The sequence below is a fragment of the Dunckerocampus dactyliophorus genome, chromosome 16 (assembly GCF_027744805.1).
Source record: "Dunckerocampus dactyliophorus isolate RoL2022-P2 chromosome 16, RoL_Ddac_1.1, whole genome shotgun sequence".
Classification (NCBI taxonomy): Eukaryota; Metazoa; Chordata; class Actinopteri; order Syngnathiformes; family Syngnathidae; genus Dunckerocampus; species Dunckerocampus dactyliophorus.
The window spans coordinates 18,046,518-18,069,188 of NC_072834.1; the positions used below are offsets into that span (position 1 = coordinate 18,046,518).

Below are 22,671 nucleotides of genomic sequence, written 5' to 3' on the forward strand. Positions count from 1 at the left end.
GCTGCGCACTCATCCGGCCTGACTGCACTTAACAAAATAAGGGTCTCAAAAGTAGTTATATTAACTTTAGTGCAATTTGAAGATTTCCACATCGATGTGTGGGTGACAGTGCTAGCATAAATTAACTCAACATGGACATGTCATCAAAACTCACCTTGATGCATTCACACACAGCATCAGTTTGGTGAAAAGAGATGAGGTGAAAGAACGGGGAAAATACTATTTGTGGTACGTCGTTTTTCTTGAGGCACACACAGCTATGGTGCATTCAAGGGGTATACATTATATATTACATATATACAGTATATGTATACAGTATATTATTTTTACAATACAATAATTTGCCCTTATTTCCAAAATGTATGCAAATTTATGTAAAACCGGCCATTTCAGACGATTTTTACCTTTTTGGTTCTACATTTTGCCGTTCTTTAGTAATCAGCAGTAGAACATAGGTAAGTTTCAGGAAAATATCAGTTCCTGACAAGAAAAGGGAGAAAAACAGCTTTGAGAGAAAAGATACATTTCAAGCATAACTTTCAATTTGACACAAATATATTTTGCTTTTGTCACAGCTCAAATACGTAAACAATACCAACATAAACACCACAAAAAGGGGTTGTTACATCAAAATAATTGATTTACAAATAACACCATGAAGTATTTACAATTTCTACATTTGGAACTGAACTACGGTACGTGTGTGCATGCACACGCGTATGTATACGTTAAAATTTCCCTACAATGCTAACCTGCACGCTTACACTCCTCCACGCGCTCTCACTTCCTCCTTCCTGTAAGATCCTGGCTGAGCACTTATCAAATGCACTTCTGCCACCTTGTGGCCGTTTTTATGGCTTAAAATTGTTCTAAAAGTGACATGCGTTAGTGGATAGTTGCATCATCAACTCTTTTTGCCTCTTGCGCAGAATCGAAAAGACGTATAAATACGTTGTTGGGCTCTGGCATTCGTGATTAGAAAAACATTTGAATACGTCTTTGTTATTGAATGAGTTAAGTGAAAAACATACCCCTTGAAAAACCAGAAAAGCACTCAAAAGAGCACAGACCTCCGCCAAGCGTCATAGTTCCCCCCCATATTGTGATTTACGCCATAAATATTCTACATTTATTTGATCTACATATTTAGATTGCCCTGGCACTGCTAACATGCTAAAGTTATCATGCTAACACAAAGCATAATAGTAAGTGCTTATACAGTGCCAGGCAAAATGATCTGACACATTTGTATGTTAAATAAAAGGAGAAAGTAAAGAAACAAAAAAGTGTTATTTTCGAAAAGTACATATAATGCCATTTTTTTTCTTCATATAATGCCATTCTGTTTCATTCTGTTTTAAAAATTAAATCAGTCAAATGGGATCCATTACTGTCCACACACTCAATGCAGATCCAGTAGCTGTGAAGTTGGTAACCCATAACAAGATGGGGTTTGGCGCTGGTACGGATCGTGTCTACCAAGATTGAAGTGCAAACGGAACGCTCGTTGTGTTGCAGTTAGATTAGTTTGTTTTGATAAACGTTTCCACAATGAAAGCGCGATGCTCACCAGTCCAATTCATGGCAGCAACTGAAAAAGAAACGAAAAACAATGGCATTATAAAGAAACAAAGCAAAATGGCAATATATGAAAAAATGGCATTATATGTACTTTTCGAAAATAACACTTTTTTGTTTCTTTACTTTATTTGCCTTTTATTTAACCTACAAATGTGTCAGATCATTTTGCCTGACCTTGTATAAGTGTCTAGTTAAGGAAATGGCTAAAAATGATACGATGCTAATGTTAGCGTAGAACATAACCTCCGTGGTGCACTTGCTGGAGGCAAACATATACAGTATACAATACATACAAATATGTATTTAGTGTTTGTTTCAAAGATTATGTCACTTTTTTTCCCCATAAAGTATACAGCTTTTTTTTTTTGCAGAAAAGTATATAGCTTGAAACAATTTTCACTTAGATAATTTTCACTTTCACAAAGATAAAAGGGAGATAAGGAAATAAAATAGAAGCAAATCTCTAGAGAAGTTGAGACCCCTTCTTTTTTTGCCAGTATATCACATTTGAAGACAATAACAAAAGAGTCAACAGCTTTTTTTGCATCCATTTTCACTGGTCAACAACAGTTACTTTGTGTATTAAAGATGTTTGAAGACCACACATGCTGGGAATCACACTGTTTACCGTCAAATAATGCTGGCTGTGACACGACTGTTAGGAAAATCTGTTTACGAGAAGCATGCCTCAGTTCTCACGAAGTACAACACTTCTGAATATCAGTCATGCATAAGACAGAAATTATGTCACAAATAGGCAAAAAATACAGTAAAAACACACTGGCAAACTGTGATTAATCATGACTAATTAATTTGAAAATGGTCATTAATCTGATTAAAAATTCATTACAAAATCATTTGCCAGTCCTAAATATTATATATCCATGCAATGACACAGAAACCAAGAGTTGTTTTTTTTCTTTTCAAACAATTCATGCTGTTCATATTTATTAGTTTCCTTCATGAAAACACAAGGAAACACAACAACAAACAGAATTTCCACGTTACAGGAAAAGAAGAACTAAACATGGCAACTCAACATGCAACAAAAATGTAAAAAAAACAAAAAAAACAAAAACATTTTCAATGTTCATTTTGGCCATTTATCACTTTGAAATTACGGTTAAAATTGAAGAAGTATACTTTTAGGATTTTAGGAAAGCCCTCACTGGTTAAGAAACAAGTTATTTGTCTTGGGCACGCCAACGCTTTTAACACAGTAGAACAACATGGAGCAACATTACGCAACAACAAATAACCGCTTGAACTTTGGAATGATGTTTAAACAAGGATTTGTACTTGTTGAACATGTGAGAGTCACTTTTTCTTCACTCACACACAAAAATGCAATCTGTTCAGCTGGTGTTGGACTCTTGAGTGCGACACCATTCACAGGTCAGTCTGTTGGTGCAGTCCTCCGGCTTGGCGTGCATCATTACAGGCTGCACCACATTGTTTAGCTTGACTTCTGAGAGGAGACAAGCTGTTTCAAATACGCGACACAAAAACATGGCAACAACGTCGACAGATTTAGCAGCCTCAAGAAAATAACAGGTTAAACTGAAAATTTGCATCAAATCTCACCTCTCTTTTCACATTTGTTGCTGCTGACGGTGCCTGTGAAACTGGAAGACTGCAAGGGGAGGGGGATCCAAGCACGTTAGAAGACATTGCGGACACATGTACTAATTCCAAATTGTGTGTGTCCCCCCCAACTTTTTTTTTTTCCAAATTGTGCTGCCTGGGAGCAAACCAATATATATGACACGGAGCCCAAATTTAAAGCTGTGATGCACTCAAAACATGTTACATGTAAAAAGATGCCAGTTCAATCTTAAAAGGGAAAAGTGCACTTTTTGGGGGAATTTTGCATATAATGTGACGTGCAAATTAACCAAGCTAGAGACATTGTTATTAACATTGTTACACCAATGAACTACATTACTGCCATACTGACACTTTTCCTTGTACTTTGTAAACGACGGCATGTACTGTTTCATGAAATGGCTGATTTTAGTTCGTTGTTTGTCTTCTTTACTCAATCCGTTCCATAATTTGATTCCACACACTGAAATACTGAAGGTTTTTTGCATATACGTTAAATGTTTTAGGTTTAATTTATCCTTAGGTCATATTTCTCCTCTCTTGAGAAGAATGGTATTACGTTTTTGGGTAGCAGGTTGTTGTTTGCTTGATGCATAATTTTAGCTGTTTGAAGGTTTACCAGGTCAGCAAATTTTAATTATTTAGATTTTAAGAGTAAAGGGTTGGAATGTTCTCTCAAGGTGGCTTTATGGATTAACGTAGTTGACCTTTTTCGTTGCATAGTTAGTGAGTGAAGTGTATATTTAGTTACTTCCCCATGTCTCCACACAATAAGTTAGATATGGTAAAACCAGTGAACAATACAGCGTATGGAGTGATTTTGTTCCAGAACAAATGTTGCTTTATTCAGTACTGACATTTTTTGTATATTTTAATATATTTTTAATGTGGGATTTCCAACTCATTTTGTCATCTATTACAAAGTCTAGAAATGTATTTTCCCTCACCCTGTCATGTCTATGCTGTCTATTTGTATTGACGCATAAATGTCCCTTCTGCTATTGCCAAATAGCATGATTTTAGTTCGACTTGGGTTGAGGGTCTGTTTTTATCAAACCATCTTTGTATCATTTCATCTCTGACCGTTTTTATTAGCTCTTGCGTACTTTATACTTAGGATTCCTTATGTATAAAAATAATATTTTTGCAGTAGAAAACCTATTCACGACCTTCTAAGTACATTTTTTTTAACATTATTAGAGCCCTATAGACATGAACTAACACCCCAATAGTCACCTTTACACTCCTATTACCCAATATAGTAGATACAGACCTGATTAAAATCTTAAGACCAGTTGAAAAATTGCTAGAATCTGCATTTTGCACATTTGGATCTTAATGAGGTTTTAAGTAGAGCTACAATATGCAAAAGCAAGAAGGGGCAGTGAGACAAAAAGAACTTTTAAAAAGTAATTTATGGAAAACAACAATTAAACTGAAATAGGCTGTTTATCAGCTGATCAAAAGTTTAAGACCATCGCTCAAAAAAATAACTAAAAACTCTCCAAACCAGAACAAAAAATGCTCTCAGTAGGACTCAGTAATGAGAAGCTCCACCATTCTTGTTAATCACTTCAAAAATTGCTAATGGGAACATTGCTCCAAGTGGTGAAGATGGCTTCACGAAAGGCATCAAATGTCTGAAACTGATTCTGAAACCTGAAACTATTTTCAAGCGGTCAAGCGAGCATTGTGAACTGCAGCGTTGTCCTGTTGAAAAACCCAGCTGTTACCACACAGACGAGGGCCCTCAGTCATGAGGGATGCCCGCTGCAACATCTGCACATAAGCAACTGTCGTTTGACGACCCTGCACCACCTGAAGCTCCAGTGTTCGACTGAATGAAAAAGCCCCCCAGACCATGATGGACCCCCCTCCACTGTGCCGGGTAGAAAACATCTCAGGTGGGACCTCCTGTCATGCCAGTAACGCTGGAAGCCATCTGGACCGTGATGGTTACATTTTTTTCCTCAGAGAATACAACTTTTTTTCCACCTTTCAATGTCCCATGTTTGATGCCCCCCGGCAAAGTCTAAACGGGCAGTTTTGTGGCGTTGAAGGAGACGCGGTCTTTGAATTTGTTTGTTTTTTAAACCCTTTTCCCGCAGTTGCTGTGTGATAGTTATTGCGCTGCAGTCAGCACCATTAAGGGCCTTAATTTGGGTCAAGATGGACAGCCAATCGAATTCTCCGGCTCAGTGCAGATGTGATTTTTTTGTTCCATAATGCTCAGGCTCTTTCAATAAATGTAGAAAGACTGATTTACTGCACCCAACCTCAGCAGCAATGGCACGCTGCGAGACGCCGACAATCCGACCACATTAAAAAAGAGAAAGCTTCTTAGCTTTAGCCATCAGGAGGGCATGACAGTGTAAATGCCTGACAGAATATGACAATTTTGAGCAGATTTTGGTTTTTATAGCCTGTGGGGTCTTAAACTTTTGATCAGGTAAAAAACAACCTATTTCAGTTTTTTTTTTGTTTTTTGTTTAGATTACAAGTTCCAAATGTTTTTTGTCTCACTCCCCCTTCTTGCTTTTACATATTGTAGCTCTACTTAAAACCTCATTAAGAACCAAATGTGCAAAATGCAAATTCTAGCAATTTTTCAACTGGTCTTAAGATTTTGATCAGGAGTGTATAATAAGAGAAAATAAAGAGAAAATAAGACATAATATACAGTGATGTGAAAAAGTGTTTGTCCATTCCTGATCTATTATTTTTTTCTTTGTCACGCATAAATGTTTCAGATCAAACAAATTTAAATATTCATCAATGACAACACAACTGAACACAAAATGCAGTTTTTAAATTAAACTTTTTATTATTAAGGCAGAAAAAAAATGTCAACCTACAGTACATGGCCCTGTGTGAAAAAGTGATTGCCCTCTCACCCAAACCTGGTTGGGCCACCCTTAACAACTGCAATCAAGCATTTACGATAACTTGCAATGAGTCTCTTGCAGCGCTGTGCAGAAATTTTGGTCCACTCATCTTTGCAGAATTGTTGTATTCAGCCACATGTTCGGGTTTTCTGGCGTGAAGAGCCTTTTTAAGGTCATGCCACAGCATCTCAATAGGATTCAGGTCAGGACTTTGACTAGGCCACTCCTAAGTCTTCATTTTGTTTTTCTTCAGCCATTCAGAGGCAGACTTGGTGGTGTGTTTTGGATCATTGTCCTGCTGCAGAACCCAAGTTGGTTTCAGCTTGAGGTCACCAACAGATGGACGGACATTCTCCTTCAGGATTTTTTTTTGGTAGACAGCAAAATTCATGGTTCCATTTATCACAGGAAGTCTTCCAGGTCCTGAAGCAGCAAAACAGTCTCAGACCACCACACTACCACCACCATATTTTACTGTTGGTATGATGTTCTTTTTCTGAAAAGCGCTGTTACTTTTACACCAGATGTAATGGGACACACACCTTCCAAAAAGTTAAACTTTTATCTCGTCAGACCACAGAGTATTTTCCCAAAGGTCTTGGGGATCATCAAGATGTTTTCTGGCAAAATTAAGACGAGCCTTAATGTTCTTTTGTTCAGCAATGGTTTTCGTCTTGGAACTCTGCCATGCAAGCTGTTTTTGCCCAGTGTCTTTCTTATGGTGGAGTCATGAACACTGACCTTAACTGAGGCAATTGAAGCCTGCAGTTCTTTGGATGTTGTTGTGGGGTATTTTGTGACCTCTTGGATGAGTTGTCGCTGCACTTTTGGGGTCATTTTGGTTGGCCAGCCACTCCTGGGAAGGTTCACCACATTCCATTTTTTTGCCACTTTTGGATAATGGCTCTCACTGTGGTTCGCTGGAGTTCCAGAGCTTTAGAAATGGCTTTATAACCTTTTCCAGACGGATATATGTCAATTACTTTCTTTCTGGGGAAGTCAACGGGGGGGATCACTTTTTCACAAAGGGCCATGTAGGTTACGATTTTTTTTTCTCCCTTAGTAATAAAAAGTTTCATTTAAAAACTGCATTTTGTGTTCAATTGCATTGTCATTGACTAATACTTACTGTTGTTGGATGATCTGAAACATTTAAGTGTGACAAACATGCAAAAAATAAGAAATCAGGAAGGAGCAAAAAGCTTTTTCACACCACTGTAGGCTCACACGTTAGGATTTGAAGAGTTCTTTGTTGTTTGTTTTTTTTACTACCAGTAATTCCTGCAGTGGCTATGTCACATCAATTTAACATTACTGACACCTAGTGACCAGTGTAGGGTAAAGTTTTGGAATGAGTCTTCTGAATGCCTTACATTCATTAGTTAATTTGGTAATTTTTATGCTTGAAAATGCTTAATTTAGGCCAAAACATTTTGCCCCTACCAAACCCCCCCGGTTCAGACAATGTGTCATGTACATGTATATATTGGCACTTGGGCAGCCTAACAGATATGTTTACTCAACAATGATCTAGACAAATAGAAAGGTTTTTCATGTTTTTCCATAAAGGCAACCACTTTTTTTTTTGTTTTTACTCCACATCTGAAAGACAAGAAGCTTTTACTTACCTGACAACTTGCTTCGAGGCATTCTCAAAAAATTTCATTTTCGAGGCAACACTGTAGAGTGAAAAGAAAGTAGAACATTGCACAAATTAATATTGGGACTTTTTTTTTTTCAATAAAGAAAAGCAAATGATCATTATCTCTTAGCTTGTGGAGGCCATCAACAGCACCAAAGTCAAAAAGAGATTTTTTTCTTAACTAGCTTGCTGCAGTGAACATCACAGCTCTATGAGAGTAAGTAAGTACTGTAAGTAGTAATATTGATAGTAGTGATTCGTAATATCACTGACACTAGCTACAAGTTTCATCATGTTTTTCTTTAGCGCATAGGGTAACCTTGCATGATGTTAAAATGTGAGTGTGATGTTAGCACTTTAGCATCACATAGCTATGATAGTGTTGCTAACATTTGTGTCCTCCTGTCCTACTCCGTAATGTTACATTGTTGTATGTGATATATGCGGTCTGTTATGTTGGACAAGTGCAGTTACAGTGTATATGTCAAAAGTGGATAAAGTGCACTTTCCAAAAAAGCAGGCTTCACTACTAGGGGTGTCACGAGACACTCAGGTCACGAGACAAGGCGATACACGAGATTGGGTGTACGAGAACGAGAGGAGACAAGATTTGGCCTTTTATTGTGGGCAGTCTAAGGCACACCTGTGTACTAATCATGGTGTCTAATCAGCATCCTGATATGGCACACCTGTGAGGTGGGATGGATTATCTCAGCAAAGGAAAAGTGCTCAGTATCACAGATTTAACCAGAATTGTGAACAATATTTGGGAAAAATGGTGATATTGTGTGTGTGGAAAAAGTTTTACGTCTTTGAGTTCATCTCATAAAAAATGGGAGCAAAAACAAAAGTGTTGAATTTATATTTTTGTTGAGTGTATAAACAATATTATTGTCAACATTATTTGAGACCAATGTAACCAATTAGACCAATGACCAATGTAACCATTAATATATTATCATAATAATAAGTATATATATATACATACATACACAGTATATATATATATATTTTAGGGGTGTCATGATACACTCACAGTTCACGCAGGTACTTTTTGAAATGTTTTATAACTTTGCATGCATGACCTAAGCATGATGCTGTTGAACTTCTTTCCACAGCTGCTAATCCTAATCATTTATGTCGATGTGTAGTTATGTAAACACTCTTAAAATAGATTGTAGATTGAAGTAGATTTGCTTCATGTTTACGCTAAAAGAACTACACGTCCCTGATGCGTAGAGTGTGGAAGCAGGAAGTAGGTACGTATTAAGACTCTACTCTCACATGTTTTCATACGCAAGAAGAGATAGTTAGAACAAATCTTAAGTAACTTTGATCAAATATGGAATTACTACAATTTCTGCCTGGACATTAACATGGCGACAGCTGTAGAACTTTGACAACAACAAAAAAAAAACAGTCCCATGTCGCTGGGAACACCGGGTGCAGGCAGGATTGCAAGGATTGCAGTGTTTAAAGCATTTAATGTGCTGTACCAATCCCACGTGGCGCGCTGCCACTTTCATATTACATGTATTATAATTCAAGGTAGGGATGCCATAGCGCACAGTCTGATTGACTTCTAGCTGCCCTCTTCCCGTTAGATAGCTTTTAATCTTTCGAGATAGCTTTTAATCTCTCGAGATCTCGTGACACGCCTATTCACTACACATCTCAAAATGCAGCCTGTAGTTCTGCCAACTCTCTGTCAGTCACAAACAAATGTGGGAGCTACAAGTTTGATCTTGCTGTTTTTCTTCATCACATAGGCTAACCATGCATGATGTGAAAATGTGAGGGTAATGTTAGCACTTTAGCGTCAGATAGCTATGCTAGTCTTGCTAACATTTGTGTCCTCCTGTCTCACTCCTTAATGTTGTATGCGATATAAGGCGTCTATTACTTTGGACAAGTACAGAGTTACAGTGTACAAGTCAAAAGTAGAGAAAGTGCACTTTCTTTAAAAAAAAAAAAAAAAAAAAAAAAAAAAAAAAACAGGCTTCACTACACACCTTAAAATGCGGCCTGGAGTTTTGCCCATATCCGTCAGTCAGATACAGACGTAGGAGCTGAAAGTTTGATCATGTTTTTCTTCAGCGAAAAGACTAACCTATGTGAGTGAGTGAATGTAATGTTTGCACTTTAGCATCACAAATATATGCTACGGGTGTTAACGTTTGTGTCCTCATATCGCACACTAATAGAACCCCAGCGTTTTCTTACTCCTGCTCCCATGCCCAGAGGACAGCCAAAAGGCTGTGTGTTTTAAAATTAATAACTAGATAACCTACAATTACCCACCTTTGTTTTGTCACTGCAGCCATTACCTGCCAGATTAGTGGTTCACAGATAATGACTGGTCTCTGAATATATTAGGATATTCGTTCACTTGGCTGTCCTTTGGGCATGAAAGTTAGAGACAAATCGCTGGGCTGTGGGACTTCTTCGGGTTAATGTTACATAATATGGCATCTGTTCCATTTTTAGAATTATTTTGGCCCAGATAAAAAGTGCTTTGAGAACTTCTGTTGTGATATGATGCCCCATTACATGAAGAGAAATGTCCTACTGTTGATGACCACAGTGTCCCCCTCTGGTAATCTTCCAAACAATTCTAATGCTGTGAACTTGCTAGCTTCTTACTAGGACGCCGTGGGTCCATCGCTGCTGGCAGGACTCTGGATCTTGAGTGAAGGCTGCCTGGAGGGCGGTTCAGGGGGCCGAGTCGGGGGTCTGCATATGGGGGGTTTCTCTGTGGGCCTTGTTTTGCTCGGACCATCACATTCTGCTGTAAAACACGATACAATATTGCTTGAGATTGACTGAGAGTCATCGGTGGAACATTCTTGGCTGCTGTACCTTTAGGAGGAGGTCTCCTGCTCTGAAATGAAGGTACTCTACCCACAGGGACACCAGACTCCCCGTTTGGAACTGAGGAAGATTCTGGCCTTTCTACCTTTGTTACATCACAGTCAGCCTGTCTGTTAGCTCTGTGCACTGGTGCTTGTCTCCGAGGAGGTTCTCTGGGAACAAGCAGGGCACAGTTTGAAGATTTGGTCCTCTGCAGGGGAACTGGACTTGCTGAGAAATCTGCTTCAATCACGTAGTTGCTACTCTGGCCATCTGTTGGAGAGCGTGACATGAAGTTAGCAGACATAGTAGTCCTACAGTGTGTGCGTGTGTGTGAAGTGCAGGTGCTCCAAATATATCTGCAATGTTTAAAGAATAGGATGGAGGATGGATGGAGACCCAACCTCTAAGACAGAGGTGTCCAAAGTACGGCCTGGGGGCCTTTAGACTGTTTTTTTTAATGGCTCCTCGGCACATTCCAAAAGAATAATTAAACAGGAAAGGTAAAAAATAAATAAATAAAATAGAAAAAGAGCAGTACCTTTATAATAGGAGAATAAAGTTCTAATATTCAGTAAAAAAGTGGTCATCTTTCAAGAAAAAAAGTCATAATTTTACAACAATAATGTCATAATATTATGAGGAAAAAATATATTTGAGAATCATAAAGTTGAAATAAATAAAGAAAAAAAAGGATGTTTTTTAAAGCCGTAATATCCACCCCATTCCATTTTCGTCCGCTTATCCGGGTCCGGGTCGCGGGGGCAGCAGTCTTAGTCGGGAAGCCCAGACTTCCCGGTCCCTGACCACCTCCTCCAGCTCCACCGGGAGGACACCAAGGCGTTCCCAGGCCTGCTGTGAGACATAATCCCTCCAGCTTGTTCTAGGTCTTCCTCGGGGCCTTCTCCCGGCTGGGCATGCCCGAAACACCTCACCAGGGAGGCATCCGGACTAGATGCCCGAGCCACCTCAGCTGGCTCCTCTCGATGTGAAGGAGCAGCGGCTCTACTCTGAGCTCCTCCCAGATGACCGAGCTCCTCACCCTCTCTCTTAGGGTGAGTCCCGCCACCCTACGAAGAAAGCTCATTTCAGCCGCTTGTATCCGCGATCTCGTTCTTTCGGTCACGACCGAAAGCTCGTGACCATAGGTGAGTGTGGGAACATAGATCGAACGGTAAATTGAGAGGTTAGCCTTCCGGCTCAGCTCTTTCTTCACCACGACGGTCCGGTACAGCGACTGCATTACTGCAGACGCTGCGCCGATCCGCCTATCGACCTCACGCTCCAACCTTCCCTCACTCGTGAACAAGACCCCGAGATACTTGAACTCCTCCACCTGGGGCACGACCTCATTCCCAACCCGGAGGGAGCAATCCATCCTTTTCCGACTGAGAACCATGGCCTCGGATTTGGAGGTGCTGAGTCTCATCCCAGAAGCTTCACACTCAGATGCAAACTGTCCCAGTAAACGCTGCAGGTCACAGCTCGATGAGGCCATCAGGCCCCTCTGTGAATCACCACCTTACCGTGGTGGAGAGGTTTGTGTGCCCGAGTGATCCTAGGAGCTATGTTGTCTGGGGCTATATGCGCCTGGTAGGGTCTCCCAAGGCAAACAGGTCCTGGGTGACGAGCCAGACTAAGAGTGATTCAGAAGACCCTGATGAATAAACACACAAGGAGAGACCACACCTCGCCCGGACGTGGGATACCGGGGCCTCACCCTGGAGCCAGGCCTGGGTGAGGGGCTCGCAGGTGAGCGCCTGGTGGTCGGGCTCTCACCCGTGGGGCCCGGCCGGGCTCAGCCCGAACAAGCCACACGGGATCTCCTCCCCGTAGACCCACCACCTGCAGGGGCAAGCATACGGGTCCGGTGCATTACGCTTTGGGCGGCGGTCGAGGGCAGGCGCCTAGGTGACCTGGTCTTCGGCGGCCAAATCTGGTTCTTGGGACATGGAATGTCACTTCTCTGGCGGGGAAGGAGCCCGAACTTGTGAGAGAGGTTGAGACATTCCGACTCGATATAGTCAGACTCACCTTGACCCACAGTTTGGGTTCTGGATCCAAACTCCTTGAGAGGGGCTGGACCTTGTTCTACTCTGGAGTTGCTGCAGGGGAGAGGTGGCGAGCTGGTGTGGGCTCATTAATACCCCCCCGGCTCGGTGCCTCTGTGTTGGAGTCATCCCCGGTGAACGAGAGGGTCATTTCCCTACACCTCCAGTTTGGGGAAAGGGTCCTGACTGTCGTTTGTGTGTACACGCCGAATGGCAGTTCAGATTACCCAGCCTTCCTGGAGTTAATCAGAGGGGTGCTGGAGAGCACCCCAACTGGTGACTCCGTCGTTTTGCTGGGAAGCTTCAACGCCCATGTGGGAAATGACAGTGTGACCTGGAGGGGCGTAATCCCCGATCTGAACCCGTGCCGTGTGATGTTGTTGGATTTCTGTGCGAACCACAGTTTGTCCATCACAAACACCATGTTCGAACATAAGGATATCCATAAGTGTACATGGCACCAGGACACCCTAGGCCGCAGGTCTATGGTCGACTTTGTAGTCGTATCATCAGACCTGCGTCCGCATGTTCTGGACACGCGGGTAAAGAGAGGGGCTGAGCTGTCAACTGATCACCACCTGGTGATGAGTTGGATGCTGGACAGACCCGGGAGACCCAAACGTGTAGTGAGGGTGTGCTGGGAATGTTTGGCAGAGTCTCCTGTCCGTCGAGTCTTCAGCTCTCACCTCAGGCAGAGCTTTGCCTGCATCCCGGGGGAGGACGAGGATATTGAGTCCGAATGGGCTCTATTCTGTGCCTGCATTGCTGAGGCAGCCGATCGGAGCTGCGGCCACAAGGTGGTCGGTGCCAGTTGTGGCGGCAAACCCAGACCCCGATGGTGGACACCAGAGGTCAGGGCTGCCGTCAAGCTGAAGAAGGAGTCCTATCGAGCATGGATGGCTTGTGGGACTCCTGAAGCAGCTGACAGGTACCGGCAGGCCAAGCGGCACGCGGCTTCGGTGGTGGTCGAGGCAAAAACACGACTTTCGGTCGGCCTATAAGAGGTTCTTGTAAACCATCCGGCGCCTCAAAAGGGGAAGCAGTACCCGGTTCACACTGGGCCTGCTGACCTCGACTGAGGATATAGTTGGGTGGTGGAAGGAATACTTTGAGGCCCTTCTCAATCCCACTGACATACCTTCCATAGAGGAAGCAGAGGCTGAGGACACGATCGCGGACAGTTCCATCACCATGGCTGAGGTATCTGGGGTAGTCAAAACGCTCCCCAGTGGCAAAGCTCCGGGGGTGGACGAGTTTCGCGCTGAATTCCTCAAGGCTCTGGATGTTGAGGGACTGTCTTGGCTGACACGTCTCTTCAACATTGCTTGGAAGTCGGGAACAGTACCTCTGGATTGGCAGACTGGGGTGGTGGTCCCCCTTTTCAAGAAGGGTGACCGGAGGGTGTGTTCCAACTATAGGGGGATCACACTCCTCAGCCTCCCTTGGAAAGTCTATTCCAGGGTACTGGAGAGAAGGGTATGACCGTTAATCAAACCTCGGCTACAGGAGGTGCAATGTGGTTTTCGTCCTGGTCGCGGAACACTGGACCAGCTCTACACCCTTGCAAGGGTACTGGAGGGTACTTGGGAGTTTGCCCAACTGGTCTACATGTGCTTTGTGGACCTGGAAAAGGCATTCGACCGTGTCCCTCGCGGTGTCCTGTGGGGGGTGCTCCGGGAGTATGGGATTGGTGGCGCGCTACTACGTGCCATTCAGTCCTTGTACAACCGGAGCAGGAGCCTGGTTCGCATTGCCAGCAGTTAAGTCAAGCCTGTTTCCAGTTGAACGTTGGCCTCCGCCAAGGCTGCCCTTTGTCACCAATTCTGTTCATAATTTTCATGGACAGAATTTCTAGGCGCAGCCAAGGTGTCGAGGGAGTCTAGTTCGGGGGCCTTAGGATCTCATCTCTGCTATTTGCGGACAATGTGGTCCTGATGGCCTCATCGAGCCGTAATATCATGAAAAACAAAACAAAAAAACAAAAGCTACTTTTGGAAAATTTGGTTGGAAAAAAGTTATACTACAAGAACGAAATCAAAATATTTTGGGATAAAGTCATACTATTATAAGACATCCATCCATCCATCCATCTTCTGTGCCCCTTATACTGGCTAAGGTTCGACGATAAGGACCTTAGCATGTAACACAATATTTTTGAGATGTATCACAATACGATGATTTAATTAAATTCAGCAGAGTCTTAGAAAGCTACCTTTGTCTCAAATTGTAAAGCACATTTATTGATTTATTGGTAGTGTGCAATACAGCAAGTGCATTGAGTGTCCAAACTAGATCAGTGCAAAGTATTCAGAATTCAAGTATACAGTTTAGTAGCAACTGAAAATTGCAAAACAGTAATAAAGCTAAATATTGTCCTTTTCGACTGAGCATAAAGGCATCATGTCTTTGGCTAAATAATGTGACACTGCATCAGTCAGTTCATGCCATTGTTTACTTTTCTTGTCGTAAGCAAGGCCATGAGCAAAAGCGTTTTCTATTTTTGACTGGGTAAGTGTAGACGTGCTCACCGACCCTGTCTCATGCTTCATGACACACTCTTCATACTCAACTCTGTGTCATTGTTGCTTTGCAAACTTTGCGTATTATGGTCTCTTGTTCCACTTCTGCTCTATCAAAACCAAACCACTTCCATATTACAGAGGTACCTCCCCGTTTAGCAACAATTTCTTTGTCTATAGTCTCCGCTTCTCTTCTGCCTTCAGCCATGCTCATTTTCTCTTTTGTTGTCTCTGCTCTGCTTTTCTCTGGTGACACGGACCATGCTGTGATACACGTGAGGTGCGAATGCGTCAGTACAGTGTGTCGCAGTGCGGACGCAAGAAAAACACAATCAACTCTGCTTTTTTTTCCAGTTTAAAATTTTCATTTTCAAGTCATTTTCTTATCAATGGAAGAATTTATACCGGTTTCCCGTTATCGCCCGTTATCGTTAACTGCATTTTGTGTATCGCCCAACCCTAATCCTCATTAGAGTCTCGGGGGTATGCTGGAGCCTATCCCAACTGACTTCAGGCGAGAGGCAGACCATCCTGGACTGGTCAGCAGTCAATCACAGGGCAACAAAAAATATCAATGAAATATTTCTTTAAAAACATTTTAAAGATGTGCAAAAACGTGCGACATAAGGAGAAAAAGTTCCTAGAAATAATATGCTTTGTCACCTATAAAACAAAGCTTCAAATGAAGGCTGTTTTTTTTTTTTTTTTTTTAATATACATAACATGAGTTACAAAACTTAAAAATATCAAAGTCGCCCCTGCATCCTTTGATTTTTCAGTGTGCAGCAACCCTGCTCCAAGAGTTTTAAACTGAGAAGAAATTACATGATTTTCATAAATTACCAAGGAAAATGTGATGAAAAATATCCAATATCCAAATCAACCGCGCTTCAGTGTTGCAATGAAGGATCAAAAAGATGTTGGTATGACATTTAGGAGTATTTAATGGACACGCTAAAGACACATTCTCTGCCCTGTGTCACTAAAATGACCCAGCTGGTGTGTTTTGGTACTACCTCTGTAAATTTATCCAAACATTACAAAGTTATTTGCAGTGAATTTGGTCAGACTGGATGGGATAATGATGAGGATGATGATGATGATGATGATAGCAGTCAGGTCAAGAGAGGCTGATAATTACCCTCTGTGTGCTGCTGCTGCTGCTGGAAGTGCTCGTGACTCAGAGGTGGATAAAGACGAGGCGGCCGCTTGGAGATGGTTATGGGCTGCCTCTTTCTTGGGGTGATGCGTGGAGGAGGGATGGGCGGGGCATTGCTGTCCTCTGGCATATGACTGAAAATCTGTGAGCACGACAAAACTTCCAGTGAGTAAGTGCTATCTCAGCCTGCCAAGAAGCAGCACTGATGACAGCAGAGAACGGTCATCATGTACAGTCAGAGAGGAAAAATTGGTCAGAACCGAACAGAAAAAAAGATACAGCAATGTCTGATAGCCTTAAAAATAAAGCAGGTTACATCTTTTCTTTAGAGAAATATTATTAAGAATTATTAAGACTACAGAAATGACAATCCGAAACCTGCACCGCTAGACATACTTGTGTCCAGTACAAAGGTGATAAATAACCAGATTTCACCCAAGCTGAATGCAAACTGGAAAAGAATCAAACTTTTGCAGAGTATCTATTTTTATTTTTGTTCCAAGTACACGGCAAAATGTGGTATAGGTGCTGCCACAGCCTAATTTCAGGGATGAGAGCTGCAAAACCTTGCAGAGCCACAGTACTGGTCATTGGTCAGACCCAAAAATGCTTTTCTTTGGGTTCATTTTCAGCCATACCACAGCCGTGAATGTGAAAATTTTGGCTGCAATTCATTTAATCATATAGTGGCCATTTGAGTTTAAGTACGCAACTGCAACACATACCAGGCGTTTAGAGGGGAGGCCTTTATTGGTCAAAATTAGGGATGTTACTGATATTATCGGCCACCAATAATTATTGGGCCGATGCTGGCATAAGAACGTGATATCAGACAACATCCGTGTCGTTTTTTTCCCCCTACAATGAAAGCCGATACAGAGCTTTTAGCACCAAGGTTGCAAATTTGCAACATTGCTCTATCATAAAGTTAATACAGTGCTGCTCACAAGTCTCTGACAATAAGGTAACTCTATATTTATAAAAGCAGAGAAACAACAAAGCTCACGATGAACACCTGACAAATAGCGGGGGGGTTTACCATTTTACACACTTGTCTTACTCAAGTGTTTTTTAAAGAAAGAGCTAAAAAACCATCACACAGCAACGTAATAGGTAGATAACAACAGACAATGCGGAATAACTGACAACTATGTGAGCTCTAAGCATGTAACTTAGCTGCTATTTACAACAACAGTACAGCGGAACAACAGAGATGGGTGGAGTAGCCAACAAAACAACTGTACTCAGTATTGTTACTTAAAAATGTTACAAAAAAAAAAAAAAAAAAAAGATATGTGATGTTACACGTATTGGTATCGGTTCAGAATTGGAAATTGGGAGTTTGGCTATATCTGCATATCGGTTATCAGCAGAAATGCCAATATCGGTCATCCCTAGTAAAAAATTTTTTTAACATCCATCACACATTCTCCAAACACTCAAGCTAAAAACCTGACAAGGGACTAAAAATTTTAAGGTGGGGTGCATTTAAAATGTGCTTATTTTTTGCAGTTTTCGCACCGCCACATCATAAAAAACATATAAAGAGATGTGTGAAAGTTCATGAAAAATAAACCTTGCACTCACCAAAATATGTCAGTGATAACAGTTGTGATGATTGCACACCACACGATTTTAGATATCAATACATAATTAACTTTATAAGGTTTTATTCACGTGGAGTCATGTGGCCCAATAAGGCGCTTCCCACGCTAATTAGAGACAAAAGGTGACAATTGTTATTGGATTTCAAAAGTTCCTGTACTTGTTCAGTATTATCTGTGCAACAGAAGTTGTGTGCATATTTTACAAACATCACATCAATAATGACTTCCACTGCACATAATTTTACAGGACGCAAATACACTTCATATCAGAACCACCCAATGAAACCATGATATTCATGTGAGGTTTTTGTAACCCCCATTGTCATTTCCAGTAAGTGCACAACGACAGTAATGTATTTGAGACAGCACTATTACACTGCCAAAATATACGCCCTTGAGATTTAAGTACAGTAGCAATGTAAATATGTAGTATATATATTGATGTGTACTGACAGAAGTATTTAGGCCTGCCATGATAATCAATAAATCAATTAACCACGCAATAAATAAAACAAACTCAATCATTTTGCCGGCCTCCTCTCTCTCTCTACCAAACAGATCAACAAACCAAATATATCGTGACGAGAAGCAACATTTGTGTAGGCAAGTATTTCCCCAGCGGACCGCTCAATCGTGGCGGCATGTCATCACAAACACTAACCCCCTCTCCCGAATAAGGCAGCCTAAACACCAGCGAGACTTGGCGGAAAAACTCATCTTACTGAGTGTGAATGGAAGCTAGCTGGGTTAGCTTAGTTTCGCAGAGCATGCTCGTGCAGCTGTGTGTGTGCGACTCAGGCTCTACGAGTGTCTTTACACCGTGCTGTGTTTTACCGGTAGTTAAAGCGAGCATTTTACAATGCCCGCAGACGTTGTGTATTTTCCGTGAAATAGCACAAAATGCATATTTATTCTTGCTCCTAGCTTAACGGTCAATAAACATTCTCAACACACACAACACACTTCTGGCCTTCAAAATAAGAGTGCCACATCCTGTCTAATTGTGCAGACAAAATAAGGGTGTCATAAAAATATATCTTACATTACAAATGGAATTGCACTTCCTTAACCGATTTTGTAGAAATGTTTGCAGTTGCTGAAACCCCATTAGAAAAGTTAGCCAAGCTATATCTGCTTCTGAATTGAAGGGCAAAATTGTCAAACGATGTATTGCATCAAGGAAGTTTATATGTAAATGAGCTGACGTCTGCATTGACACACAATGTGAATTTTAGAGTATTTCTCGGTTATTTCTCAGTTTTTTGTCAATATTCAGACAATAATGAAAGTGACACTGATTCAAAATCAGAAATATTGTTATTATTTGTGATTTTTATTTAAGTGCAATTCTTGCTAAAAGAGACAAAGTCCATTTTGTTTTCATTGGGATTTAAATGAAATATTCTTGACAAATTAAAGTTTATCGCTTATGCTACCTGTATTTGCATTATTATGCCATATATTACCAATACATTCATGAAAAAATGGTCTCAAAATAATGTTGACAACAGTATCATTTATCTGGAATAATTTGCACGACAATTATCGTCCAGCAAAAATTGTTATCGTGACCTACAAGTATTCCATTTGAGACACACCCACAGAAAGGCTAATTAGTGGACTAATAACGATAAGGATTTATTCATTTAAATGTGTGAGACAACCAGTGATTGACTGTGGTACAGCGACAAATACGTGGTGTCTTTCCCCAAAGCCACAATGAATATATTATTATTATACCCAGCCTTACCTTTTTGTATTCCTCAATCAATATCTCCACAACAATATTTTGGAATTTAATGTCTAACATGGCGGCCACCGTCTCCTCCTTGGCTCTCATCAGCGTGGGTCCGTAGATGACGGCCATGTTTGAAGGAGTCATGAGGTTTTCTTCGCTGTGACTGCACACGCTGTAGACAAAAATCAGTAATAGTCACATTCACGATAGCAGAATGCAGTATGACAACGCCGACACTTACACCACCAAGTGTTTGATCAGCATCTCCAGCATCTCTCGATTTCTGTCAGGTAGCTTGTAGGTGAGGGAATGGATTTCACTCAGCCGAAAGTCAAGACTGTCCGACTCTAATATCAAAGAAATGATGTGTAAGTTACGTTTTTGATCGAAACACAGTACGCTGCGTGGCAGATGACGTGCTCCACATAGCAACAAGTGTAGAATTATTTCCAAATTTGGCCTTTGGATTGTAAATACAGTGGTGTGTTGTGTTGTGTGGCCCCCTTCCTGATTTCTTTTTTTTTGCAATTGTTTGTCACACCTAAGTGTTTCAGATCAAACTAATTTAAATATTAGTCAATGACAACACAATTTACCACAAAATGCAGGTTTTATATGAAACTCTTTATTTTTAAAGGGAGAGAAAAAATCCAAACCTACATGGCCCTGTGTGAAAAAGTGATTAACCCCAAAAACCTAATAACTGGTTGGGCCACCCTTAGCAGCAACAACTGCAATCAAGCATTTGCAATAACTTGCAATGAATCTCTTACAACACTGTGGAGGAATTTTGGCACACTCAACTTTGCAAAATTGTTGTAACACAGCCACATTGGAGGATCTGTCTTTTTAATGTCATGCCACAGCATCCCAATTGGATTCTGGTCAAGACTTTCACTATGCTACTTCAAAGTCTTCATTTTGTTTTTCTTGAGCCATTCAGAGGTGGACTTGCTGGTGTGTTTTGGATCATTGTCTTGTTGCAGAACCCATTTTAGCTTGAAGTCACAACAGATGGCCGGACACTCTCCTTCAGGATTTTTTGGTACACCGCAGAATTAATGATTCCATTTATCACAGCAAGTCTTCCAGGTCCTGAAGCAGCAAAACAGCCCCAGACCATCACACTACCGCCACCATATTTTACTGTTGGTATAATGATCTTTTTCTGAAATGCGGCGTTACTTTTACGCCAGATGTAATGGGACATACATTCCAAAAAGTTCAATTTTTATCTCATCAGACCACAACTGAGGCAAGTGAGGCCTGCAGTTCATTGGATGTTGTTGTGGGGTGTTTTGTGACATTTTGGGGTCACTCTGGTTGTCCGGCCACTCCTGGGAAGGTTCACCATGATCAACCACCAGTTGTTGATCATGGATGATGAGTCCCAAAGCTTTAGAAACGACTTTATGACCTTTTCCAGACTGATAGATCTCAATTAATCTCAGTTAAGTTTTTGTTTTAACTGGGGGGCAATCACTTTTTCAAACAAGGCCATGTAGTTTTTCTCCCCCACTCCCTTTTTCTCCCTTAATAATAAAAAGTTTCATTTAAAAAAATGCATTTTGTGTTCAGTTGTGTTATCATTGACGAATATTTACATTTGTCTGATGATCTTAAACATTTAAGTGTGGCAAAAAAATTTAAAATCAGGAAGGGAGCAAACATACTATTCTATAGTACATAACTCAATACATTGCCATTTGCATGTGTGTCTGTTTTCCTTGTGCGTGTCTGTTTTCCTCGTCTCTTTCCTCCAAAGTGTCAGGAAGAGGATTCACTGTGCAATGGTTTCAGCACCTTGGCGCGTTTGCTCCATAAAACAGCAGGATGAACGGAATGAGCCCTTTTGTCAGTGATACAATCTCTTTGTCTCAGTGGGTGGACAAGAGGCCGGTGGCATACACACAGAGTGCAGAAGAATGAAGATTCGTGGGGATCAATGCAAGATAATGTAGTATAAATTCAACTGGTAGATCGCAATATATAGTCATATATTTTTGTATATTTTTTTATTGTAGTTTTCTTAAAAGTAATAACAAATCTCATCTCGTCCTCATAGACCCAATCTTGTGTATTGTCTCGTCTTGTGAACGGAGTGTCTCGTGACACTCCTGCTACATATGCATTATTGTCCTTGGCAACACCTGATTTGAGACATGAGACACCAGCACGCTGCATGGACAAAGGTATTGGCTCACCTTACCATTTACACCTAAAATGTGGAGTCTGTACAACAGGTTCCACCATGCAGTGAAGACATTTTTACAACAACTTGTAAGTGTACTTTAGCTCTAAGTGCCCCAAAATGTGTCTTACTTGCAGCTAACATGAGGTCTCGGTGCAGATCATAGGTCATCAGAGGTTCAGACAGACTTCTGCAGATAAATAAAAACAAACGCATGACGCTATCACAGTAGAAAGCAGTATCATCAATGTAAATGTACACATTTTGTAAAATAATACATTACTGTCTTCATAATACATTCACATGTACACGCTCACACACCTCAGATAAAACTTCATTGCACTGGTGATGGTTTTGATGTCCCAGTCATCGCCGCTGTGCAGATCCACATCTCCTGAGTTTGCAGGATCTAAAGGCAGTGGAACAGTCAAACGAGATGTTAGAGAGATCCGCTCCAGTGGATACATGATATATGCAGTAGGCGGCCGTGCTTTGAAGTCTTAAAGAGAGTCTAAGAATCCACGTTGACATTTTGTCCATGTAAGAAAAATATAAGTGTAAACAACCGAGATTACTGCCTGTCGTCACTTTACAACCTTTTACATATTTGTATGAAATGTGTTCATAAACAACTACTACTATTATAAATTACTTGGTTCTGTTGAAAAAGGTGTTTTAAGAGACCGTCAATTGCCAAAAATTACTAAGCCTGAATAGATGTAGGGTGTAATAAAATCCCCTGAAGAATTCCCTACATATCACTTTCATGAAAATAGGATGGACACGGATCGAAAGCCAAAATGCTATCCAGCCACAGCTATCACCAGCGTAAAAGCTCACAAA

At 41.1% G+C, this 22,671-nt stretch overlaps 1 protein-coding gene across 1 annotated transcript in view; it reads right to left on the minus strand.

Annotated features, from left to right (window-relative positions):
• Nucleotides 1-216: 216 nt before the first annotated feature.
• LOC129168653 (oligophrenin-1-like) overlaps nucleotides 217-22,671 on the minus strand; it is a 47,126-nt gene continuing 24,671 nt past the window's right edge. Inside the window, exons 15-24 of the mRNA XM_054754145.1 lie at nucleotides 22,150-22,237; nucleotides 21,960-22,018; nucleotides 19,879-19,984; nucleotides 19,650-19,809; nucleotides 16,275-16,434; nucleotides 10,573-10,836; nucleotides 10,357-10,501; nucleotides 7,700-7,750; nucleotides 3,166-3,214; nucleotides 217-3,064 (exon numbers count right to left, since the gene is read on the minus strand). Coding sequence (XP_054610120.1) covers nucleotides 3,038-3,064; nucleotides 3,166-3,214; nucleotides 7,700-7,750; nucleotides 10,357-10,501; nucleotides 10,573-10,836; nucleotides 16,275-16,434; nucleotides 19,650-19,809; nucleotides 19,879-19,984; nucleotides 21,960-22,018; nucleotides 22,150-22,237 — 1,109 coding nt within the window. The 3' untranslated portion in view covers nucleotides 217-3,037. The remainder of the gene's footprint in view (nucleotides 3,065-3,165; nucleotides 3,215-7,699; nucleotides 7,751-10,356; nucleotides 10,502-10,572; nucleotides 10,837-16,274; nucleotides 16,435-19,649; nucleotides 19,810-19,878; nucleotides 19,985-21,959; nucleotides 22,019-22,149; nucleotides 22,238-22,671) is intronic.